The 27168-nt window shown below is 42.2% G+C and overlaps 2 protein-coding genes across 2 annotated transcripts in view; one reads left to right on the top strand and one right to left on the bottom strand.

Moving 5' to 3' along the window:
• Positions 1 to 2796: 2796 nt before the first annotated feature.
• Positions 2797 to 6418, bottom strand: LOC311143344 (FAST kinase domain-containing protein 3, mitochondrial-like; the record flags this gene model as incomplete). The annotated part of the gene is made up of 5 exons (XM_084179185.1): positions 5024 to 6418; positions 4651 to 4736; positions 3490 to 3734; positions 3108 to 3222; positions 2797 to 2895 (listed from the first exon to the last, which is right to left on the bottom strand). Exons 1-5 carry the CDS (start codon positions 6402 to 6404, stop codon positions 2797 to 2799), a joined length of 1926 nt encoding a protein of 641 aa, XP_084035311.1. The 5' UTR covers positions 6405 to 6418.
• Positions 6419 to 7246: 828 nt separating this feature from the next.
• LOC311143728 (rab3 GTPase-activating protein catalytic subunit-like) overlaps positions 7247 to 27168 on the top strand; it is a 51179-nt gene continuing 31257 nt past the window's right edge. Inside the window, exons 1-13 of the mRNA XM_084179602.1 lie at positions 7247 to 7287; positions 7394 to 7449; positions 9149 to 9224; positions 9347 to 9479; positions 12109 to 12187; positions 12450 to 12569; positions 13836 to 14001; positions 14333 to 14432; positions 17880 to 17961; positions 18170 to 18238; positions 19830 to 19903; positions 26316 to 26408; positions 26732 to 26895. Coding sequence (XP_084035728.1) covers positions 7267 to 7287; positions 7394 to 7449; positions 9149 to 9224; positions 9347 to 9479; positions 12109 to 12187; positions 12450 to 12569; positions 13836 to 14001; positions 14333 to 14432; positions 17880 to 17961; positions 18170 to 18238; positions 19830 to 19903; positions 26316 to 26408; positions 26732 to 26895 — 1233 coding nt within the window. The 5' untranslated portion in view covers positions 7247 to 7266. The remainder of the gene's footprint in view (positions 7288 to 7393; positions 7450 to 9148; positions 9225 to 9346; positions 9480 to 12108; positions 12188 to 12449; positions 12570 to 13835; positions 14002 to 14332; positions 14433 to 17879; positions 17962 to 18169; positions 18239 to 19829; positions 19904 to 26315; positions 26409 to 26731; positions 26896 to 27168) is intronic.

Below are 27168 nucleotides of genomic sequence, written 5' to 3'. Positions count from 1 at the left end.
GAGAGACAGAATAACAACAAAATAATCCAGAAAAACGCATGTCAAAAATGTTATAAATTGATTTGCCTTTTAATGAGGGAAATAAGTATTTGACCCCCTCTCAATAAGAAAGATTTCTGGCTCCCAGGTGTCTTTTATACAGGTAACGAGCTGAGATTAGGAGCACACTCTTAAAGGGAGTGCTCCTAATCTCAGTTTGTTACCTGTATAAAATATACCTGTCCACAGAAGCAATCAATCAATCAGAATCCAAACTCTCCACCATGGCCAAGACCAAAGAGCTCTCCAAGGATGTGAGGGACAAGATTGTAGACCTACACAAGGCTGGAATGGGCTACAAGACCATCGCCAAGCAGCTTGGTGAGAAGGTGACAACAGTTGGTGCGATTATTCGCAAATGGAAGAAACACAAAATAACTGTCAATCTCCCTCGGCCTGGGGCTCCATGCAAGATCTCACCTCGTGGAGTTGCAATGATCATGAGAACGGTGAGGAATCAGCCCAGAACTACACGGGAGGATCTTGTCAATGATCTCAAGGCAGCTGGGACCATAGTCACCAAGAAAACAATTGGTAACACACTACGCCGTGAAGGACTGAAATCCTGCAGCGCCCGCAAGGTCCCCCTGCTCAAGAAAGCACATATACATGCCCGTCTGAAGTTTGCCAATGAACATCTGAATGATTCAGAGGAGAACTGGGTGAAAGTGTTGTGGTCAGATGAGACCAAAATGGAGCTCTTTGGCATCAACTCAACTTGCCGTGTTTGGAGGAGGAGGAATGCTGCCTATGACCCCAAGAACACCATCCCCACCATCAAACATGGAGGTGGAAACATTATGCTTTGGGGGTGTTTTTCTGCTAAGGGGACCAGACAACTTCACTGCATCAAAGGGACGATGGACAGGGCCATGTACCGTCAAATCTTGGGTGAGAACCTCCTTCCCTCAGCCAGGGCATTGAAAATGAGTCGTGGATGGGTATTCCAGCATGACAATAACCCAAAACACATGGCCAAGGCAACAAAGGAGTGGCTCAAGAAGAAGCACATTAAGGTCGTGGAGTGGCCTAGCCAGTCTCCAGACCTTAATCCCATAGAAAATCTGTGGAGGGAGCTGAAGGTTTGAGTTGCCAAACATCAGCCTCGAAACCTTAATGACTTGGAGAAGATCTGCAAAGAGGAGTGGGACAAAATCCCTCCTGAGATTTGTGCAAACCTGGTGGCCAACTACAAGAAACGTCTGACCTCTGTGATTGCCAACAAGGGTTTTGCCACCAAGTACTAAGTCATGTTTTGCAGAGGGGTCAAATACTTATTTCCCTCATTAAAATGCAAATCAATTTATAACATTTTTGACATGTGTTTTTCTGGATTTTTTTGTTGTTATTCTGTCTCTCACTGTTTGAAATAAATCTACCATTAAAATTATAGACTGATCATTTCTTTGTCAGTGGGCAAACGTACAAAATCAGCAGGGGATCAAATACTTTTTTCCCTCACTGTAGTTAAAGCAAGAAGTCTCGAAAAAGAAAAGCAGTAGTTGAGTGAAATTAAAAACTTTACTCACCTTCAGTATTCTTGGTCTCCGACTTGAAATATCTTCAACCCTTTGCCCAATTTTCATGCTTCACATTTACTCCAATGTTCTTCAAATATAGTGTTCTGCATTTCTATAGCAGTTGTTTTACAAGTAAACTTCCTTCTTGTTTAAACAGCTTCTTCATTGTATGTCTGCTCTCCTTCCCTGTGTAGTGTGCACACCTCCCCTCCTAACTAGCTCTACTGTTTACATTCTGTTACCAAGGAGATAGCCTGCCAGCCAGGCAGGCCAACAGTAGATTAAATGCCAGTCTGAATGGGCCTCTAAAACAAAGAAAGGCAATACTGTGTGCATGCCTACAATTAGCAGTGAGATCTGTAAAATGTTAATTTTTCCTATATGAATTAGTAATAATAAATGACACCAAAAATGTGATGGTTCTCTGTCACAACAAGCTGTCTTGACGCTCACCTCTGTAGTTAATCAGTATTTAATCAGTATTAGGCTCATATTTCACATGTCACATGTATGGGATATTGCTTTGTCTTCAAAATAAAGCCTGTTATGCAGAGCACCTCTTTGACATGCTTTGGTCCATATGCCTGCCAGCTTTTAAGTACCTTTTAATCTATTGCTTTATGTTCCCCTTCAACTTAGAGAGCTGAGGCTTTATACAAATCATATTTATTGTTTCCAAAAAGACACAACAGCGATGGAACTTTGAGTTTCCCCCATAGTAGTTTGAAAACTGGTTTTACACACAAAAAAAGATTTTATTTTGCAATATAGAATCAAATGTCTGTAATGGAAAATGCAGTATATTGTACAAAATATACAGTACTTTCAAGCTTACATGGAAACACAAACCTGTTTCATTTATGAATATAGAGTCAGTGTATAACTAACAAAGTGCAGAAAGCTCCTATATGGAAGCATACAGTTTAGTTGAACTATTACCTACCATAGCCATAGTCCATATTTTGTGAAAAATGCCATCACATGCATACATTATGTACAATGACTGTTAACACTTTTCTAGACCACTCTGTCATAAGCCCAACACTGTCATAACAATAGTATCATGAAGGCTTTATAAACGGAAGGTTCAAGCCGAAATCCAATCCAATGTTTTCTGTGATGATTAGTAGAAAGTTTAAGAAACATCCTAGTTCATCTTTTTGAAGGCCATGTCAGGTCAGAGTTCACAGGGCTTGGATGTGATGTCACACAACGTCCTCTTATCCTATCTGAGAAGTTACCGGTAAAACCTGAAGATTGTGGGGAATATCTTCTTATGAAGGTATTGTACCCGTTCCTCTTGTGTTCTCAACTTCTCAAATTCAAAGTAAGGGATCTGGTGGGGAACATAAAGACAAAGAACAATGTCAGATGGAGTATTTTTTTTAAATGAAGACAAATGTAACTCAGTTACAGAATTACACAGAAAATGACACATTACATTGATTATAGAGATGAATTCAAAGCACATACAGTACTAACACACATTCCACACACCTCACATTGTGTGTCTATTCTATCCTGCAACCAGGAGCGGAGTTTCCGTACCTGAACCACTTCGTAGCCTATTCTGCAGAGGTGGCGTCTCTTTGTGGCCTCCTTCCCCAGGAGGTGATGGGTGTTGCTGCAGAAGCGGTCCTGAGCATCCAGGCACAAGGCAATCCTACATAGAGGAAAATGTAGTCATGAAATGCAACAATTATCATTCTCTGTGTCCGAGAGTCTGTGTCCAGGAGGATCTGCCTGAACAAGGTGCTGTGAAGATTTGCTCATTGCAATAAATGGTTGTATTTTAATTGAATTGAATCTTTGGAAGTAAGGATCACATATTGGGCACTTTGGAAAACAAGGTGATTTGTAGATCAGTGAATGAGTCTGTGCAGCGCCCTGTCAGACTGATCCTCTCTAACACATTTCCAATGGCTCTTACCTCCTATGAGTGTGGTCCCACTGTGAGAGAGGCAGGACAAACCCCTCCTCATCCAGACAGATCTCCACGTCTATGGTGTATCCAGGCTGTGTGAAGACCTTGGTAGAGTAGTAGGTCTTTCCCCCTAGCAGCTTGTTAAGAGGGCCCTTCACCTGGTTGTACAGGTAGCCCTCTATAGGGCTCTCAAAGGAGTGGTCGATGGAGGAAAACTTCCTCACATGGAGGTGGTAAGGTAATCTGGGGCCCTGTACGGAATACAATATAATATACAGTATATACATCAGAATGAATTTACTGTTCAATCCAACTACTTTAAAATAATATTTTTCATTCGGTGTGACACGTAAAAGCCCATTGTAACTATTCCCCCTCAGGAGACTGAAAATATTTGGCATGGGTCCTCAGATCCTCAAAAAGTTATACAGCTGCACCATCGAGAGCATCCTGACTGGTTGCATCACTGCCTGGTATGGCAACTGCTCGGCCTCCGACCGCAAGGCGCTACAGAGGGTAATGCGTACGGCTCAGTACATCACTGGGGCCAAGCTTCCTGCCATCCAGCACCTCTATACCAGGCAGTGTCAGAGGAAGGCCCTAAAAATTGCCAGACTCCAGCCACCCTAGTCATAGACTGTTCTCTCTGCTACCGCACGGCAAGCGGTACCGGAGCACCAAGTCTAGGTCCAAAATGCTTCTTAACAGCTTCTACCCCCAAGCCATAAGACTGCTGAAAAGCTAATCAAATGGCTACCCGGACTATTTGCGCTGCTGCTACTCGCTGTTCATTATCTATTATCTATGTACATATTACCTCAATTACCTCGACTAACCTGTATCCCCGCACATTGACTTAGTACCGGTACCCCCTGTATATAGCTTCGTTATTGTTATTTTATTGTTGCTCTTTTATTTTTTACTTTAGTTTATTTAGTAAATATTTTTCTTAACTCTTATTTTTCTTAACTGCATTGTTGGTTAAGGGCTTGTAAGTAAGCATTTCACGGTAAGGTCTACACCTGTTGTATTCGGCGGATGTGACAAATACAATTTGATTTGATTTGATTTTGAACAGAATCAGAGGGTTTTAATTTTACAGATAATTTTGCATAATTATTGTGTGATTTATTTGTATATTTACAATGTTCATAGAGAGGGACTCACCCGGTAGTAGGTGCACTCTAGTGAGGTAGAGAGGTTGAGTTGGGTTAGCTGGCCTAAGGCATGCTTGTCCAGGGGCTCCCCTTGTGCTGTGAAAGAACAGAAACACATACATAACATGACTCTGGCTAGCTCAGCTGTGAACAGTTGCAACTGAATGGAAAGGACAAAGCTGACCCTGTTACCTAGATATACACACACGACATGAAATTGTGCACCCACATACTCACATGTAGCCCGTTTACTTTCGCTCACTCACTTTTTACACACACACACACACACACACACACACACACACACACACACACACACACACACACACACACACACACACACACACACACACACACACACACACACAGATTGACTAGCCTACCTTGCAACCTCTGTAGGAAGTAGGGGCTGAAGACTTTGGACACAAAGTTGAGTGGAAACCTCTCCAGGTGAATACAGGAGTGGAGCACCTCAATCAGAGCCCTGGGCTGGAACTGGGAGAAGCGAGAGGACAGGACACTCTCCAGCTTCTTAAACATCTGACTGGAGCACTGGGGCAGGTAGTTCAGTCTCCCCATGGCAATGATCTGCTGGGCTATCTGGGGTGTGGTATACTTCTCTGAGTTGCAAATAAAGCTCTCAGCCACAGCTTCGAATATGGGCTCTGAGCGACACCTCATCTGAAGGCAAAACTCCATCACCACGCTTGTGAGTTCGGGGTCTGCGTCCAGTATTTTGCCTGGCAGGTGCTTTTCCATGGCTGTTATGAACTCTTCATCATGCTGACCGAAATGCATTAAGGCACCTAGAACTTTGATGAGCTCTTCATCTTGGAAAGATTTGAATACTCTAGAGGCCCGTCTGCTCAGCTTTAGAATCAGCACAATAGCCTGCCTCTGTTGTAATGCTATCAGGGAGTGGAGGATGTCACTGATGTTGCTGGCTCGTAGTCTGTGTATCAGTTTCTCTGTGTGTCTGTGCAGTCTTGACATGAGATCTTGGCAACAGTGTGGGTCCTCGAGTAGTGCAAGGAAGGAGTACACACGAGCGGTTTCATTTTGGGTGAGAGCCTCAGCCTCATCAATGCTGATGCTCACGGAGTCGAGAACCTGATCGACAATCTCTGACCTCTTCCCCTCCAGGTTATAGGCCACTTCTCCAAGATGGCACAGGTGCATGACCCCAATGTCTGTTTTGGAGAGGTGTGTCCTCCACTGCTCTTTCAATCTGGAGGCAATTGAACTTTGATAGTCCACACCAAACTCAACACATACTCCCAGTAAGGTTGCCAGACCCTCAATTTTCTCATTGCTGGGAGCTTCTTTCAAACGTGTTAACAACTCCGGTAGAACCTCAACCTCAAAAAGGGATTTGACAGAGAGTGGCTCCACTTTTAGGGGGCCTAGCTTTGTTGGTGAAAAACTGGTTCCTAATTGGGTGTCAATGGATGGCTGTCCAGCTGTTTTAGGCAAAAGGCCTTTCTCCAGGTGAACCATTAATTCGTAGTCTTTCTCTTCTGCAAATGACAGGTTACTTAACTGTTGCGCCACCGCCCCCATCTCACGTGTGTTATGGAAGCAGCCTAAACTACTTTTCACACATGGTTGTGCCATTCTGGCTTTACAAGAAACGTCCGATTTCAATATTCTTCCAAGTGAATTTGAGTGACATTGAATTAACCTCTGACTACTAGTCATGAAATAGTTGGGCGAATACTGACACACAGCCCTAACAGAGGAAGAAATGCTGACAACTGACTTCATGATGGAAATGATGTAATCTCCCTCTTAATCACAGTGGAACCTAGAATAATAAGAACATGAAATTGTGTTATTATGCATGCAGACACATTATTATACTTCATTAATTGCATTGCAGTCCAGTTTGTTACAGTACCTTCTTTAGCAGCAACGTCCATGCACCAAAAACACATGGCACTCTTTCACTTTTGGTAAAATACCAAACTGAAATTCCAGTAAAAGACATTGCCTACCTTACATAAGCATTAGCTTTTGAGCACAATTAATATTTTTTTCTTTAAGTGTGTAGATTGCTTACCTCCTCGGTTCGAATAAATTGGAAGAACTGATGAGCCACGGGGACTTATGGAACTGGCATTGTGTGTTCGGTAATTCCTTGTGTAATGTCACATGTGTCACTATTTGCTGCCATCTGCTGGCAACATGAGTGTCCATGAAGGCATTTCATGTCTCCAATTGTCTTATTAAATGAAGGCCTATTTGGCTTATTATTATGTCATCATATTGCCTTTAGTAACAAATATATTACAACATGAATCAAAGCAATAATTGTATCAGAGTGTTTGACAATATGCAGACTGATATTAATTCCAAGAGTAAGTTGTAAAAGTAAGATCTATTTGCTACTACTATTACTACTAGATGAACAAATTCAACTGCATTAATGAAAGGAATTTAAAACAAAGGATTTGAATGAAGGTAAATTGTCAATTGTCATTAGGAGTGCTTCAAAGCACGAGCCTTGTGTCAAAATCTATTTCTTGGTGTAAAAAGTATCAAGTTCGGTGACGTCATTGCTTAATTGCGGAAGAGACTCCGTCAATCCCATAATGCAACGGACAGCAAAAATTATAAACAGGAATTCATGATGGCTGCTGACAGTGACGTGAGTACGGTACTGGTGTACAGTTTATAGAGTAAACATTGCATCATATTAACAATGTTCAGAAAATATTGGATGTTAACGTTAAATTATTTCCTTTCTGTTACAGCCCGAGTCAGAGGTATTCGAGATCACGGATTTTACCACCGCGTCAGAGTGGGAGAGGTAGGTGGAGACTGTAGATCTCTGGCTAGCTAAATTAGCTCTAGCTAACAGTAGTTGTGAATCATCATCAGACTAGATAGAATAATTGGTTTAGAAACTATTCATGGCTGGCCGAATATAGTTCGCCTCTTCCATATAGCTAGCATAATATGCTGAGTATATGGCAGACAACTTGCTTGTCTCCTCTTGTGCTGTCAATCACATTGCTCAATTGGCTAGCTATGCTGGTTTGCATTGCATTCCCTCACGAAAAAAGATTGCAGTACAACTGCAGTTACAGTGCAGGACACTGCAGTTATTCTGCAATTACTGCGGCCAAAACTGCAGTTACTTCACTTTTACTGCAGTTTCAAAACGGCAATCTTTTTTTGTTCTGTTAGTTAGCTAGCTGTCCTGTCACATCAGGATTGCGAAAGATAGCAACTGTTCTTACCAATGTTGACAGCTCAGCAGAGCCCTACATACACTACATGGTATGTGGACACACTTGAAATGAGTGTAATCTGCTATTTCAGCCACACCCCTTGCTGAAAGGTGTATAACATCGAGCACACAGCCATGCAATCTCCATAGACAAACATTGGCAGTCGAATGGCCCGTACTGAAGAGCTCAGTGACTTTCAACGTGGCCCGTCATAGGATGCCACCTTTACAACAAGTCAGTTTGTCAAATTTCTGACCTGCTAGAGCTGCCCCGGACATCTGTAAGTGCTGTTATTGTGAAGTGGAAACGTCTAGGAGCAATAACGGCTCAGCCGCGAAGTGGTAGGCCACACAATCTCACAGAATGGGACCGCCGAGTGCTGAAGCGCGTAAAAATCGTCTGTCCTCGGTTGCAACACTCACTACTGAGTTCCAAACTGCCTCTGGAAGCAACGTCAGCACAATAACTGTTCGTCAGGAGTTTAATTAAATGAGTTTCCATGGCTGAGCAGCCGCACACAAGCCTAAGATCACCATGCGCAATGCCAAGCGTAGGCTGGATTGATGTAAAGCTCGCTGCCATTAGACTCTGGAGCAGTGGAAACACGTTCTCTGGAGTGATGAATCACGCTTCACCATCTGGCAATCTGACGGAAGAATCTGGGTTTGGCGAATGCCAGGAGAACGCTACCTACCCCAATGCATAGTGCCAACTGTAAAGTTTGGTGGAGGAGGAATATTGTTCTGGGGCTGTTTTTCCAGTTTCTGCATGACAGTGCCTCCATGCATAAAGCGAGGTCCATACAGAAATGGTTCGTCGAGATCGGTGTGGAAGAACTTGACTGGCCTGCACAGAGCCCTGACCTCAACCCTATCGAACACCTTTGGGATGAATTGGAACGCAGACTGCGAGCCAGGCATAATCGCCCAACATCAGTGCCCGACCTCACTAATGCTCTTGTGGCTGAATGGAAGCAAGTTCCTGCAGCAATGCTCCAACATCTAGTTGGAAATCCTTCCCAGAAGAGTGGAGGCTGTTATAGCAGCAAAGAGGGACCAACTCCATATTAATGCCCATGATTTTGGAATGAGATGTTCAATGAGCAGGTGTCCACATACTTTTGGATTGTAGTGTAGCTTGTCCTTATCAACAATATTTTCCAGAGCCATTTATTTTGAGATTGTGTGGGTGTGTGCGTGCTTGCACACCTGCTTGTGTGAACACTGGTCTCTGACTTCTCATGGTACATGTTATGATCCCGACGTCGTTTGCTAGGTTTGTGTCCAGAGTAGAAGAGGTTCTGAATGACTGGAAGCTGATTGGGAACAATTCAAGCAAACCACCAGAGAAGGTAACAATAAACAGTAATTCAATCAGACCTTACTGTTATGTAACAAGCACCATGCATTAATAAGCAGCGATCTGGTAAGCTTGTTGATTATCATGGATGCCCTGATTGTCCTCTTGATCCAGGGTGAATACACCAGTGGTACCTGGGAGGAGAAGACCCAGGATATCAATTTTGCTGATTTTAAATTCTCCATAACGCACCACTGCCTGAAGCAGGACTCTGAGGAGGGCGAGGGGAAGGAGGAACCTGAGGAGGGTATTGTGCTGCTGCGGCTTTTATTTATAATCCCTGTTATCATATGTCTCATAGGAATTGTCACTCAGTGTTTCCCCTAGGATTTCTTTCAGCAGTGGTAGCAAAGTTAGTGTAGGGAGGGGGTAGTGGGTTTGGCCAATGGCACGGTCTCCAACCCAACATTTTATAGGCCCCCTTCTTGGCTGCAGATAATTTCACTTTTAAAAGTTAATATTCTGTTAACTCATACCCAAATAATGTTGTTGACTCATCCTATACTTGTATTTGTGGCCAAAGCATGAATTAGAAAAAACACTTCAAAAACCCCACCTCAAACTTGTATCTCAAACAAACCGTTTCAAAAAGACTTGCTATTTCCTCAGAGTATGACATCATACTCTGAGGAGGATGAGCTGGCCAATCAGCGACTACTCGTGTTCATATTTTGAATGACCGGTATACGCCCACACCATTCTGTTGGTGGGGTATGCCACACCATTCCAACACAGAAAAGCAGCTTTTTAACATACTTAATTACACATTTTGGGAAGGAAAGTTATTTTACTCGTATTGTAAGTAATTATAGTTCATATTTCATAGGAATCTGGAAACACTGTAGAGTTACTTTAAAGTAGATTTCCTGCAATTCTACACAATTTGCCATGAAATTCTACACAATTTGCCATGACTAATTCTGTGTTCTTATGCTATCTGAGTGACTCAAACATTATAACATTTTTTTTATTTTTATTTTTTATTCTGGTGGTTGTTAGTTCTCAAAGATGAGTTTATTAAAAAAAATATATAGTGCCATATATCTGGTTTTAGTCTTAAGTTTAGACCGAAAACATTTTACCGTCCCAAATTATTATTATACATACAGTACCAGTCAAAAGTTTGGACACACCTACTCATTCAAGGGTTTTTCTTTATTTTTACTATTTTTTACATTGTAGAATAATAGTGAATACATCAAAACTATGAAATAACACATGGAATCATGTAGTAACCAAAAAAGTGTTAAACAAATCAACATTTACATTATATTTGAGATACTTCAGATAGCCACCCTTTGCCTTGATGACAGCTTTCCACACTCAAGGCATTCTCTCAACCAGCTTCACCTGGAATGCTTTTCCAACAGTCTTGAAGGAGTTCCCACATATGCTGAGCACTTGTTGGCTGCTTTTCCTTCACTCTGCCGTCCGACTCATCCTAAACCATCTCAATTTGGTTGAAGTCGGGGGATTGTGGAGGCCAGGTTATCTGATGCAGCACTCCGTCACTCTCCATCTTGGTAAAATAGCCCTTACACAGCCTGGAGGTGTATTGGGTCATTGTCCTGTTGAAAAACAAATGATAGTCCCACTAAGCCCAAACCAGATGGGATGGTGTATCGCTGTAGAATGCTGTGGTAGCCATGCTGGTTAAGTGTACCTTGAATTCTAAATAAATCACAGACAATGTCACCAGCAAAGCACCCCCACACCATAACACCACCTCCTCTACGCTTTACGGTGGGAAATACACATGCAGAGATCATCCGTTCACCCACACCGTGTCTCACAAAGACACAGCGGTTTGAACCAAAAATCTCAAATTTGGACTCCAGACCAAAGGACACATTTCCACCGGTCTAATGTCCATTGCTCGTGTTTCTTGGCCCAAGCAGGTCTCTTCTTCTTATTGGTGTCCTTTAGTAGTGGTTTGTTGGCAGCAATTCGACCATGAAGGCCTGAATCACACAGTCCCCTCTAAACAGTTGATGTTGAGATGTGTCTGTTACTTGAATTCTGTGAAGCATTTATTTGGGCTGCAATTTCTGAGGCTGGTCACAGCTTTACCTCTGCAGCAGAGGTAACTCTAGGTCTTCCTTTCCTGTGGCGGTCCTCATGATAGCCAGTTTCATCATAGCGCTTGATGGTTTTTGCGACTGCACTTGAAGAAACTTTCAAAGTTCTTGAAATGTTCCATATTGACTGACCTTCATGTCTTAAAGTAAAGATGGACTGTCATTTCTCTTTGCTTATTTGAGCTGTTCTTGCCATAATATGGACTTGGTCTTTTACCCCCCCCCCCCCCCCCCACCTTGTCACAACACACCTGATTGGCTCAATGCATTAAGAAGGAAATAAATTCCACAAATTAACTTTTTAAGAAGGCACACCTGTTAATAGAAATGCATTCCAGGTGACTACCTCATGAAGCTGGTTGAGAGAATGCCAAGAGTGTGCAAAGCTGTCATCAAGGCAAAGGGTGGCTATTTGAAGAATCTGAAATATAAAATATATTTTGATTTGTTTAACATGTTTTTGGTTACAACATGATTCCATATGTGTTATTTCATAGTTTTAATGTCTTCACTATTATTCTACAATGTAAACATAAAGAAAAACCCTTGAATGAGTAGGTGTGTCCAAACCTTTGACTGGTAGTGTATATACATTTTTTTACATCATATTTTTGGGACTGGTGGCCACAATTTCCACCGCTGCTAAATTAATATAGAGGAAACACTGTCACTACATGATGAGACTAAATGGATGAACTCTACAGTTTTGTCTTGCCCACTGCTCTGCTCTCTAGCAACAGAGAGAATCTTAGTGGATATTAGAGAATATAAGTGAAGTTTCCACTGCTCTCTCCCCAGATGCCTTCCCCACAGCCATGCAGGACCTGCTCTGTATGAACAATGACTTCCCTCCCAGGGCCCACTGCCTCGTCAGATGGTGAGTACAGTACTCCAGGTCTCCTAACCTCCAACCCCTAACCTCTAAAATGTACCTCTTACCTTTATGTTAAGATGGGAATTAAAATGACTGAACATAGACATTCACAACTGCTATTGATATTCGTTAACACCAAATCCAGCTGATGTCTGATCCTTTTGAGAATATATTATAGAGTTTTTTTGTTTTAATAAGACTCAACTCCCAACTTGATAGATGGTAGCTGTTTGCTCTCATTAAAGTGTCCCGTCTTTGTTTGCAGGTATGGCATGCGTGAGTTTGTGGTCATCTCCCCCGGGGCCAACTGTGAGGCGGTCATCAGTGAGTCCAAGTGCAACCTGCTACTCAGCTCCATCTCCATCTCTCTGGCCAACACAGGCTGGTAGGTGACAGTAACTCAGAGCAACAGTGAATACTATATTAACTAATACTCTTTGGGAACAGTTTAATTGTTATAATTCACAGTTACATTGGTATGCCACAACACTTTATGTTCTTATGGAAAATCAAGTTAATATTGGTAACAGAATTTGCTTTGACAAATAAAAGAGCCTATACTGCCAATGTGTTCTATTCATATTCATGAATCTACACTATGGGAAAACAATGTTAGTTCTTACACATTCATACATCTAGTGGCAACATGCCCTTTGTATGTGTTTCTGTATGATGTCACAATCCATGTTTTAAAATAGCAACACTGTGGGTGGTGAGTACAGCTCTCCGTGGCATCGTATTGCGGTAGGTCAGCTGGTATCCATGGCAACGCCGGGCTAGATGGGAGATGGTAGCATTGTAGCTGCTCCGAGTGCTGTGGATCTGCAGCTCTGCTTTGTGGTAGCAGCAAGGTCACCTGGCTTCCCATTGTGTCTCTGGGAGTTTACTGTGAGGCAGAATGACACTAATAACACACGGTTAGAATAGGAGGAAGCATGTAGCAGACCATCAGAACATATAGCTTCAAGTTAATTTCTTACATGAGCACTTGTTCTATTACTAATGCATATAGCATTTACTGCAACCGTTTTTTTTTTACCACAATCTTGTGACTTCAAAATTTGAAAAAGGATGACCGACTGTTGAATAGAATAATATTCAACAGATATTACAAGGCTTATTATTCAATTCCATACTTGTTCAATCCGCTAGGTGGCATATGTTTTGTCTGTAATTTCTCTATTGTGCACCAGGTGCTGCTGTGTAGCTGTGGTAGAACAGGGATGCTGAGGTAATTACAGGATTTCAGTGTGTGGCTGCTCTTCCACATTGATACCAGAGATGCCTGGGATGTCTCTAAAGAGATCACTTCAAAATCAAAGTTTTTCAAACATCATGATTCGTCTGTTGTGCAGCTCCAAATGTATGCCTCAATACCAAACGAATTGGAAAGCTGAACAAAATCTAAAATGATTAAACTAGATGGTGCTTATCTTTCTCATTCATTTGGAGGTGATGCATATAGCTAGATCTTCACAACGGATTGCATGGGACATTAACTCATCTTGACACAAAAACAGGTGTAGTTACAGTAGCAACAGGATATCAATGTGTGTCTGCCTTCCCACAAAACATCTGAATGAATTAGAGTTTGAAATGACCTATCCCTTTAACGTCCTCTATCTCCTCTGTCCCTGTGGATGTCATGCAGCCAGGTACCCATGTTTGTGCAGATCCAGCAGAAGTGGAGGAGGATGTACCATGGGGAGTGCCAGGGCCTGGGGGTGCGTACTGACTTTGAGATGGTCCATCTCCGCAAGGTGCCCAGCCAATACAACCATCTCTCAGGCCTGCTGGACATCTTCAAGTCCAAAATAGTGAGTATGGAAGGACCAGGGTTTATGACTAATTGCCTTACATGGGCTATTATGAGTAGTGCCTTTCACATGGGTCACCCATAAATAATTGTAAGACTGGTTTCCCGGAATGAGAGTAAGCATAGTGAACTAGGATGTACTTTCAAAGGTGAATCTCCATTGAGCATGCTTTTTCAGCCATGACTAGGCTTAATCTGGGTCCGGGCACCCAGCCCCTACAATTAAATTATGTGATGCATATGATGGATAGCACAAGATATTACATAATGTTGTCTCTATTTCTGTCTCTACCCTTCTCCCTTTTTCTCTTTTCTTTCCTCTTGTTCTCCAGGGTTGTCCCCTGACTCCTCTGCCTCCCATCAACATTGCTATCCGCTTCACGTATGTCCTGCAGGACTGGCAGCAGTACTCCTGGCCTCAGCAGCCCCCTGGTAAGCACCACCAACAACACAACCACACAGCCCATTAACTGGAAGAAATGTGTCTAGTTATTAGAGCCGCTGACCCCGGCACATATATATACAGTGGGGAAAAAAAGTATTTAGTCAGCCACCAATTGTGCAAGTTCTCCCACTTAAAAAGATGAGAGAGGCCTGTAGTTTTCATCATAGGTACACGTCAACTATGACAGACAAATTGAGAAGAAAAAAAATCCAGAAAATCACATTGTAGGATTTTTAATGAATTTATTTGCAAATTATGGTGGAAAATAAGTGTTTGGTCACCTACAAACAAGCAAGATTTCTGGCTCTCACAGACCTGTAACTTCTTCTTTAAGAGGCTCCTCTGTCCTCCACTCATTACCTGTATTAATGGCACCTGTTTGAACTTGTTATCAGTATAAAAGACACCTGTCCACAACCTCAAACAGTCACACTCCAAACTCCACTATGGCCAAGACCAAAGCGCTGTCAAAGGACACCAGAAACAAAATTGTAGACCTGCACCAGGCTGGGAAGACTGAATCTACAATAGGTAAGCAGCTTGGTTTGAAGAAATCAACTGTGGGAGCAATTATTAGGAAATGGAAGACATACAAGACCACTGATAATCTCCCTCGATCTGGGGCTCCACGCAAGATCACACCCCGTGGGGTCAAAATGATCACAAGAACGGTGAGCAAAAATCCCAGAACCACACGGGGGGACCTAGTGAATGACCTGCAGAGAGCTGGGACCAAAGTAAAAAATCCTACCATCAGTAACACACTACGCCGCCAGGGACTCAAATCCTGCAGTGCCAGACGTGTCCCCCTGCTTAAGCCAGTACATGTCCAGGCCCGTCTGAAGTTTGCTAGAGTGCATTTGGATGATCCAGAAGAGGATTGGGAGAATGTCATATGGTCAGATGAAACCAAAATAGAACTTTTTGGTAAAAACTCAACTCGTCGTGTTTGGAGGACAAAGAATGCTGAGTTGCATCCAAAGAACACCATACCTACTGTGAAGCATGGGGGTGGAAACATCATGCTTTGGGGCTGTTTTTCTGCAAAGGGACCAGGACGACTGATCCGTGTAAAGGAAAGAATGAATGGGGCCATGTATCGTGAGATTACAGGGAACAATAGTATTGCACTTTGCTGATCCCAAACACATCGCCCGGGCAATGAAGGAGTGGCTTCGTAAGAAGCATTTCAAGGTCCTGGAGTGGCCTAGCCAGTCTCCAGATCTCAACCCCATAGAAAATCTTTGGAGGGAGTTGAAAGTCCGTGTTGCCCAGCGACAGCCCCAAAACATCACTGCTCTAGAGGAGATCTGCATGGAGGAATGGGCCAAAATACCAGCAACAGTGTGTGAAAACCTTGTGAAGACTTACAGAAAACGTTTGACCTGTGTCATTGCCAACAAAGGGTATATAACAAAGTATTGAGAAACTTTTGTTATTGACCAAATACTTATTTTCCACCATAATTTGCAAATAAATTCATTAAAAATCCTACAATGTGAATTTCTGGATTTTTTTTTCTCATTTTGTCTGTCATAGTTGACGTGTACCTATGATGAAAATTACAGGCCTCTCTCATCTTTTTAAGTGGGAGAACATGCACAATTGGTGGCTGATTAAATACTTTTTTCCCCCATTGTATACCAGAGTCGATGTGGGTTCGAATGCAGCCCACTGCCCGTCTAACTCCTCCTACCTTACCTGTCTGCTCTTATAAAACCACATCCTATCTGTTCAGTAAAACCACAAAATATGAAACGTGAAGGAGCTACAGTGCCTTCAGAAAGTATTCACACCCCTTGACTTTTTCCACATTTTGTTAGGTTAGAAGGTGGGATTAAAATGGATTTAATTGTCATTTTTTTGTCAACGATCTACACAAGATAATCAGTCTCTAAGAGCATTGCACACCTGGATGGTACAATATTTGTTTGTCAAGTTGGTTGTTGATAGCTAGACAGCCATTTTCAAGTCTTGACATATATTTTCAAGCCAATTTAAGTCAAAGCTGTAACTAGGCCACTCAGGAACATTCAATGTCGTCTTGGTAAGCAACTCCAAAGTATATGTGGCCTTGTGTTTTAGGTTATTGTCCTGCTGAAAGGTGAATTTGTCTCCCAGTGTCTGTTGGAAAGCAGGCTGAACCAGGTTTTCCTCTAGGATTTTGACAATGTTTAGCTCTATTCCATTCCCATAACGTGACGCAGCCACCACCATGATTGAAAATATGAAGAGTAGTACTCAGTGATCTGTTGTGTTGGATTTGCCCCAAACTTAACGCTTTCTATTCAGGACATAAAGTTAATTTCTTAGCCAATTTTTTTGCTGTTTTACTTTAGTGCCTTATTGCAAATAGGATGCATGTTTTGGAATATGTTTTTTCTGTACAGGCTTCCTCCTTTTCACTCTGTCATTTTAGGTTAGTATTGTGGAGTAACTACAATGTTGATCCATCCTCAGGTTTCTCCTATTATAGCCATTAAACTCTGTAACTGTTTTAAAACCACCATTGACCTCATGGTGAAATCCCTGAGCGGTTTCCTTCCTCTCTGGCAACTGAGTTAGGAAGGACGCCTGTGTCTTTGTAGTGAGTGGGTGTATTGATACACCATCCAAAAAGTGTAATTAATAACTTCACCATGCTCAAAGGGATATTCAATGTCTGCTTTTTATTTATTTATACCCATCTACCAATAGTTGCTCTTCTTTGCGAGGCATTGGAAAACCTCACTGGTCTTTGTGGTTGAATCTATGTTTGAAATCACTGCCCGATTGAGGAACCTTACATATGATAATTGTATGTGTGGGGTACAGAGATGAGGTATTCATTCAAAAATCATGTTCAATACTATTTTTGCACACAGTGAGTCCATGCAACTTATTATGTGACTTATTATATCTTTACTCCTGAACTTAAAAATGGTGCTTGGCCTGTATAGGTTAGCCCATAGTGTATTGGAAGCGGTCTTTCAATGCCTCCGCGCGCGTTACCAACTTTTTTAGGAAACTGATATAATCCACTCGATCTCTCTTTGCTCCAAATTCAATAGTGGATGATTCTTTCCACGGTCATGTTAAGTGCTGCTCTCCGGGGTACATTTTAGTGCTGCAAAGAGATGCTCAACTCTTTGAGTGGTGCAGGGAAGGCGGTAAAAAGTAAGACCTTGGAGAGCTTTTTAAACGGCTTACAAACAGACACTATTTCTGCTCCTCTTGAATGGGACCAGAGAGTTCTAATTAGAGAGACCAGAATATATTTGGACCTTTAGTTTTTATGGGATGAATTTGCCTGCCTTCAAGGCATTGAAGATGATAAAGCATAAAAAGTGTTTACAGTTTTGGTTCTTCTGAAAGTATTGTGTGCTGAATCAAAGTCATGTTTGAACAATTTAAGGTAAAAGTGTGATTATTTATTTTATTTTTGTCTTCTCCAGACTTCGACGCTCTCCTCGGAGGTGAGGTGGGAGGGGTGGAGTTCGGGAAGCTTCCGTTTGGAGCGTGTGAGGATCCAATCAGGTAGGACCGATGGTACTGTAGCCATGACGACAAAACAATTCATGCTTGATTTAGAGATTTACATCATTGGTCATGTGTAGTATTTGTGTCTTTAGTATGAGCCTTTTTAATTAATTAATTAAATGTTTTATGTAATTAGTTAATCTCATACTGTGAAGTTGATTACGAAAAACAAACATATCTGTATTTTATTTAATTGTTGTCTCAGTGAGCTTCACCTAGCCACCACCTGGCCCCACCTGACAGAAGGCATTGTGGTGGATAACGATGTGTACTCGTAAGTATCCACCACCACCCTCCCTCTCCCCTCTGCCCTTCTGGTTGACACACACTGAAAAAACATATCAACAACCTGAGCTACGATCTATCAAGAACATTGTTTGTCCCCCACAGAATGACAGGTATTTAGACAGGGAAGATGGAGGTGTCATCTTCAATAAATAGAACCAGTAGCCAGGTTAAACTCATCAAGTAAGTGAGCATTGAGATAGACGGAGAGAGGGAACCGCCAGGTAGGTGATGTCAACGGTGAAAGAAGTTCCCTTTGAAAAACTGTGAAAGGTTGTTGTCCATATTAATTTCCTGTGTGCCAGACAGTGTAGGTGTTGAGGGCGGATGTGGAGGAGTTGTGTGGGAGTGGATATAACAAGTACTGTGCCCCAGCTACACCACTCGCTCGTTCAACTGCATTAAAGCTGAATGATTTTATGCTTTTCAGTTTAGTGATGAAGTGGTGCTCAGTGAGCCATCACTTCTTATTAACAGTGTTTGTTTTTCTTCGAGTCCCTTCATCCTACATTTTCATGACATTCACTGTATAAAGACGTAGAGCCTAATGTCAGCCCTCTGAAAATCGAAGACAGAGATTAGCCCAGCCTAAGATGGTCCTCCTCCAAAGATGTTTTGGGGTTTATTTTGATGGTTGTATTTATTGTTGAATTCCCTTAGGGCATTCTGGGATAGAAATGTTAGACATTATATTTTGGGATTTAAAAAAAGATATGACTTGCCTCGTGTCAACTTGAAATTGAAATTCTACCTTCCCTGACTGACTGGGTAATATACACAGTGTACAAAACATTAAGAACACTTTCCTTTTGCCACCAGAACTGCGTCAATTCGTAGGGGCATGGACTCTGCAAGGTGTCAAAAGCGTTCCACAGGGATGCTGGCCCATGTTGATTCCATTGCTTCCCACAGTTGTATGAAGTTGGCTGGATGTCCTTTGGGTGGTGGACCAGTCTTGATACACACAGGAAACTGTTGACTGTGAAAAACCCAGCAGCGTTGCAGTTCTTGACCAAGCCGGTGCGCTTGGCACCTACTACCATACCCCTTCAAAGGCACTTACATATTTTGTCTTGCCCATTCACCCTCTGAATGGCACACATACACAATCCATGTCTCGAGGATTAAAAATCCTTCTTTAACCTGTCTCCTCCCCTTCATCTACACTGATTTGAGGTGGATTTAACAAGTGTCATCATAGCTTTCACCTGGTCAGTCTGTCATGGAAAGACCAGGTGTTCTTAATGTTTTGTACACTCAGTGTAGATTATATAGCAACTGATACCTAGTGGTTCTTATTTCAAGGATCCCAAATAATCCAATAAGTTAATAGATAATTATAATGTAATTACTCTTTCCACTATATAATCCCTATATTAACACCAGGAAATACCAGACCGTAAACTAAACCACACTAACAATGAACCTTTCCTCCTTTCAGAGCACCATGTTTTAATAGCCGTTGTTCAGTCCTAACCTAACCTTGACTATAATGGTAAACGTGAACCGCTTATATGATCCAGGGCCAGTTTTACCTTCCTCCCCTGTGTTAACTGACTGTCCTTTCTGTGTGACCTCAGTGACCTGGACCCGCTCCAGGCCCCTCATTGGTCAGTCCGAGTAAGGAAAGCAGACAGCCCCACGTGTTTGCTCGGTAAGACCCTCACAAAAATACTTACTGACCTTACAGAAACATTATAGAATCCAATTGATACCCATGTACTGTAATGTGCATTTCCATTGTCCTTCATCTACCAGATATGTGTATAGTGGGATTAGGGGGATCTACATCCCAAGACGTCTTTTCTAAGATTTGTTGGACAATAAAGTAGGGTTGGGTTGATGGTGACTAAATCATGATGTGACCGACGATGGTTTAGCCTATTTGAACTTGACTGGTGCCGTGCAGTAAAAAACGGGAGTATCGCAGCGCACAGCAGGGCAGCACACAAGTGACATTCTGAGTAATTTGCCTATTCCTATTTGTTATGGCCTATTTCGATAAATATGTTATATAGCCTACATAACACAGAAGAGGAATATAGGCCAGACAGCGGAAAACTCCACCAAAGCAGCGCAAAATGTCCAGTCAGAAAATATTGTTTCTCTGTCGGATGCATGGGCATTAGGCTATATAGCCTTAACCTATTTTTGTATTTTTTATATCGGACACTGATGAACTATCTTGTGTCTTGCAGTTTAAAAAAACTTGGCCTATATTCCCTTCACTCTCCATTCGATAGGGTATGAATATGACTGAAGGCTACGCTTCATCGTTTTATTCATGGTTTTCTCCCGATTTAAACAATGAATGTAACAGATTTCCATCTCAAAAAATTATTTGAATAGCCTAAAAACTTAAGGTAGCCAGAGTACTAATAATTAGAGAGAACAAACAATATTAATAGCCAATAGAAAAACGAATGGCAAGTTTAATCAAGTTTAAGCTTATTAACCTCTACGGGATCGGTGTCCCGTATACGGGACGGTTGAGCTAACGTGTGCTAATGTGATTAGCATGACTGTTTGTAAAGAACAGCAAACTTTCCAGTACATAGACATGTCTTATTTGGGCAAAAAGGTTAAATTCTTGTTAATCTAACTGCACTGTCAAATTTACAGTAGCTATTACAGTGAAAAAATACCATGCTATTGTTTGAGGAGACTGCACAACAACAAAAAACTTATCACGGCAACTGCTTTGATACATTCTCCTCTGAAGGTAAATAATATACTTACATTCAGTAATCTTTCTCTGATTTGTCATCCAAAGGGTCCCAGAGATAAAATGTAGCATAGTTTTGTTTTGCTTTAAGACGGCCTCCCGAGTGGCACAGCGGTCTAAGGCACTGCATCGCAGCGCTTGAGGCGTCACTACAGACCCGGGTTCGATCCCAGGCTGTGTCACAACCGTCCGGGAGGCCCATAGGGCGGGCACAATTGGCCCAGCGTCGTCCGGGTTAGGGGAGGGTTTGGCCAGGGGGGCTTTACTTGGCTTATCACACTCAAGCGACTCCTTGTGGCGGGCTGGGCGCCTGCAGGCTGACTTCAGTCGTCAGTTGAATGGTGTTTCCTCCGACACATTGGTGCAGCTGGCTTCCGGTTTAAGTGGGCGGGTGTTAAGAAGCGCGGTTTGGCGCCCAGCCCGCCATGACTTGACCTTCGCCTCTCCCGAGCCCGTTGGGGAGTTGCAGCGATGAGACGATCGCAATTGGATATCACGAAATTGGGGAGAAAAAGGGGTTAAATGTTTTTATATATACATGCATACATACATACATACATGCATGCATGCATACATACACACATACAGTTGAAGTCGGAAGTTTACATACACTTAGTTTGGAGTCATTAAAACTCGTTTTTCAAACAATAGTTGCCATGGTGTTTATACTTGCGTACTATTGTTTGTACAGATGAACGTGGTACCTTCAGGTGTTTGGAAATTGCTCCCAATGATGAACCAGACTTGTGGAGGTCTACAATTTTTCTTCTGAGGTCTTGGCTGATTTCTTTTGATTTTCCCATGATGTCAAGCAAAGAGGCACTGAGTTTGAAGGAAGGCCTTGACATACATCCACAGGTACACCTCCAATTGACTCAAATGATGTCAATTACCCTATCAGAAGCTTCTAAAGCCATGACATCATTTTCTGGAATTTTCCAAGCTGTTTAAAGGCACAGTCAACTTAGTGTATGTAAACTTCTGACCCACTGGAATAGTGATACAGTGAATTATAAGTGAAATAATCTGTCTGTAAACAATTGTTGGAAACATTACTTGTGTCATGCACAAAGTAGATGTCCTAACCGACTTGCCAAAACTGTAGTTTGTTATCAAGACATTTGTGGAGTGGTTGAAAAACAAGTTTTAATGACTCCAACCTAAGTGTATGTAAACTTCCGACTTCAACTGTGTGTGTATATACAGTGGGGAGAACAAGTATTTGTTGAAATTAAAAAGTAGACCAGTTTCCATTAATGACCAAAAAATGTACAGCTGCGCCATACAGGTTTCGATGTACCGATTCCATGGCACATGGTGTATGAACTGGTACACAAAACGACGCCGGATTCAAAACTTACGAGTTTTTCAATTTAAATCATTATACAAAATTCTTGCAACCAATAGAATGCTATATATACAGTGGGGAGAACAAGTATTTGATACACTGCCAATTTTGCAGGTTTTCCTACTTACAAAGCATGTAGAAGTCTGTCATTTTTATCATAGGTACACTTCAACTGTGAGAGACGGAATCTAAAACAAAAATCCAGAAAATCACATTGTATGATTTTTAAGTAATTTGCATTTTATTGCATGACATAAGTATTTGATACATCAGAAAAGCAGAACTTAATATTTGGTACAGAAACCTTTGTTTGCAATTACAGAGATCATACGTTTCCTGTAGGTCTTGACCAGGTTTGCACACACTGCAGCAGGGATTTTGGCCCACACCTCCATACAGACCTTCTCCAGATCCTTCAGGTTTCGGGGCTGTCGCTGGGCAATACGGACTTTCAGCTCCCTCCAAAGATTTTCTATTGGGTTCAGGACTGGAGACTGGCTAGGCCACTCCAGGACCTTGAGATGCTTCTTACGCAGCCACTCCATAGTTGCCCTGGCTGTTTGTTTCGGGTCGTTGTCATGCTGGAAGACCCAGCCACGACCCATCTTCAATGCTCTTACTGAGGGAAGGAGGTTGTTGGCCAAGATCTCGCGATACATGGCCCCATCCATCCTCCCCTCAATATGGTGCAGTCGTCCTGTCCCCTTTGCAGAAAAGCATCCCCAAAGAATGATGTTTCCACTTCCATGCTTCACGGTTGGGATGGTTTTCTTGGGGTTGTACTCATCCTTCTTCCTCCAAACACGGCGAGTGGAGTTTAGACCAAAAAGCTATATTTTTGTCTCATCAGACCACATGACCTTCTCCCATTCCTCCTCTGGATCATCCAGATGGTCATTGGCAAACTTCAGACGGGCCTGGACATGCGCTGGCTTGAGCAGGGGGACCTTGCGTGCGCTGCAGGATTTTAATCCATGACGGCGTAGTGTGTTACTAATGGTTTTCTTTGAGACTGTGGTTCCAGCTCTCTTCAGGTCATTGACCAGGTCCTGCCGTGTAGTTCTGGGCTGATCCCTCACCTTCCTCATGATCATTGATGCCCCACGAGGTGAGATCTTGCATGGAGCCCCAGACCGAGGGTGATTGACTGTCATCTTGAACTTCTTCCATTTTCTAATAATTGCGCCAACAGTTGTTGCCTTCTCACCAAGCTGTTGCCTTGTCCTGTAGCCCATCCCAGCCTTGTGCAGGTCTACAATTTTATCCCTGATGTCTTTACACAGCTCTCTGGTCTTGGCCATTGTGGAGAGGTTGGAGTCTGTTTGATTGAGTGTGTGGACAGGTGTCTTTTATACAGGTAACGAGTTCAAACAGGTGCAGTTAATACAGGTAATGAGTGGAGAACAGGAGGGCTTCTTAAAGAAAAACTAACAGGTCTGTGTTAGCCGGAATTCTTACTGGTTGGTAGGTGATCAAATACTTATGTCATGCAATAACATGCAAATTAATTACTTAAAAATCATACAATGTGATTTTCTGGATTTTTGTTTTAGATTCCGTCTCTCACAGTTGAAGTGTACATATGATAAAAATTACAGACCTCTACATGCTTTGTAAGTAGGAAAATCGGCAGTGTATCAAATACTTGTTCTCCCCACTGTGTGTGTGTGTGTATGTGTATATATATATATATATATATATATAGATAGATAGATAGATAGTTTGGACACCTACTCATTCAAGTTTATTTTTTATTTTTACTATTTTCTACATCATAAAATAACAGTGAAAATATCAAAACTATGAAATAACACATATGGAATCATGTAGTAACCAAAAAAGTGTTAAACAAATCATTTTTTTTTTTGGATTTTAGATTCTTCAAAGTAGCCACCCTTTGCCTTGATGACAGCTTTGCACACTTCTCTCAACCAGCTTCATGAGGAATGCTTTTCCAACAGTCTTGAAGGAGTTCCCACATATGCTGAGCACTTGTTGGCTGCTTTTCCTTCACTCTGTGGTCCTACTCATCCCAAACCATCTCAATTGGGTTTAGGTCGGGTGATTGTGGAGGCCAAGTAATCTGATGCAGCACTCCATCACTCTCCTTCTTGGTCAAATAGCACTTACACAGCCTGGAGGTGTGTTGGGTCATTGTCCTATTGAAAAACAAATGATAGTCCCATTAAGCGCAAACCAGATGGGATGGCGTATCGCTGCAGAATGCTGTGGTAGCCGTGCTGGTTAAGTGTGCCTTGAATTCTAAATAGATCACCGACAGTGTCACCAGCAAAGCACCATCACACCACCTCCTCCATGCTTCACGGTGGGAACTACACATGCAGAGATCATCCGTTCACCTTCTCTGCGTCTCACAAAGACACGTTTGGAACCAAAAATCTCAAATTTGCACTCCAGACCAAAGGACAGATTTCCACCGGTGTAATGTCCATTGCTCGTGTTTCTTGGCCCAAGCAAGTCTCTTCTTCTTATTGGTGTCCTTTAGTAGTCGTTTCTTTGCAGCAATTCGACCATGAATAGATCACCGCAGTCTCCTCTGAACAGTTGATGTTGAGATGTGTCTGTTACATTTATTTGGGCTGCAATTTCTGAGGCTGGTAACTCTAATGAACTTATCCTCTGCAGCAGAGGTAACTCTGGGTCTTCCTTTCCTCTGGCGGTCCTCATGATAGCCAGTTTCATCATAGCGCTTGATGGTTTTTGCGACTGCACTTTAAGAAACCTTCAAAGTTCTTGAAATGTTCCGTATTGACTGACCTTCATGTCTTAAAGTAATGATGGACTGTCGTTTCTCTTTGCTTATTTTAGCTGTTCTTGCCATAATATGGACTTGGTCTTTTACCAAATAGGGCTATCTTCTGTATACCACCCCTACCTTGTCACAACACAACTGATTGGCTCAAACGCATTAAGAAGGAAAGAAATTCCACCAATAAACTTTTAACAAGGCACACCTGTTAATTTAAATGCATTCCAGGTGACTGCCTCAAGAAGCTGGCTGAGAGAATGCCAAGAGTGTGCAAAGCTGTCATCAAGGCAAAGGGTGGCTACTTTGAAGAATCTCAAATATATAATATATTTTGATTTAACACTTTTTTTGTTACAACATGATTCTATATGTGTTATTTCATAGTTTTGGTGTCTTCACTATTATTCTGCAATGTAGAAAATAGTAAAAATAAAGAAAAACCCTGGAATGAGTAGGTGTGTCCAAACTTTTGTCTGGTACTGTATGTATGTATGTATGTATGTATGTATGTATGTATGTATGTATATATATATATATATATATATATATATATATATATATATATATATATATATATATATATATATATTTTTTTTTTTTTTAAAAGCTTTACCACAAGTTAAAGTTATGAAAAGTAGCTTATTTCCCAAATATTGTAGCCTAAGAAAGTGTTGTTGTGGCTTTCAAAAATAACAATAATGAAAGTCTATGTCCTTAGCCTAGGCATAGGCTATTCTCAATCACAGCTTAATGAGAACGGGAGAACAAACAATTATTATTTATTTTTCTATTATTTTATGATGCAAATAAAGCGATTTATTATCCAGTTCTGAAGACGGTAGACTGCTTCTATCCAGCCAATGATGTAGGCCAGTAACCTAGCTTATGACAGTAAGACAGCCCGTTCCTCATCAGACAGTCACTGCAACATCATGAACGCGGAAGGAATATTAGAAAAGATTTGCCATTGCCTGCACCTGGCCTCTGCCCAGGCTTTCAACAACAACATATTTTGTCAGGATTCTTCCAGTTGCATTCGATTTTGCGCTATAGCCCATCTGTCGTTTTACCTGATTGTATTTTTTGGTGGCCAATAGCGAGAGCATCATATATCACAATGTTTTAGGGGTACCTAATCACGATAAGACAAAGGTTGCCATCGCCCAACCCTACAATAAAGACTTTGAATTGAATGGAATAAAACCTAATGTTCCCCATCCCAGGTGACTTCCTGACAGAGTTCTTCAAGATGTGCTCTAAGAAGGAGACAACAGAGGAGATCCTGGGACGGGGTCCAGTTGAGGAGGAAGGCAAAGGTAATAGGACTTCCTCTATTAGTGTGTGCTATGGCTACTGGGGTGTTTCTCAATAGTCTAACATCACTCCCTCTCATTCTCCAATATGTTGTAAACCCAAAGGGGATTTGTGCAGAGCTCAGTGCTGATGGAGGAAAAGAAGAGTAGAACATGAAGCCACTTTGGACTATTGAGACCCTTGGCTTGTGTCTTTTAGTTTTTGTTTGTTTGCTGGTGCATGTGAAGGGAGCATATGCTGTCTCTGTCAGAGCCCACCCTCATTCCCTCCCTGTGTATAATTTATATCTCGCTCTCTTCCCCCCTTCCCTCCCCTGTTGTTACAGATGACATCAGCCATGCCCTGTCTAAGTTGACAGAGCCCACGGCCGTGCCCATCCCCAAGCTTTCTGTCTCTAACATGGTGCACAGCGCCCGCAAACGCATCCGCCGCCACCGCCGCGGCGCCGAATCACCGCTCAGCAACGATGTGCTCAACTCCATACTGCTGGTGAGAGCGGCAACGCTTAGACATGCGCGCGCGCACACACGCACAATGAAACCCCAAATAAACCATGCATCAGCTCTGATGGGTTCACTAGGCTATGTGTTTGGCCTGCTCAGACGTCTACTGCAGCCCTCTGAAGGCTTATGGGGATTTAGTCTGGCTGACATACTACACAAGTGGCTCTGCCTCAGTGGCTGTGAGAGAGAGAGAGAGCTCCAGCCATTCTCTGAGAGGAGAGAAAGGGAGCTGAGTCTGCAGCCAGGCTCCACTGTTACT

This window comes from Coregonus lavaretus, assembly GCF_964263955.1.
Source record: "Coregonus lavaretus genome assembly, chromosome: 16".
Classification (NCBI taxonomy): domain Eukaryota; kingdom Metazoa; phylum Chordata; class Actinopteri; order Salmoniformes; family Salmonidae; genus Coregonus; species Coregonus lavaretus.
The sequence above is the reverse complement of the archived record's forward strand: the minus strand, read 5'-3'. Positions and strand labels throughout refer to the sequence as shown.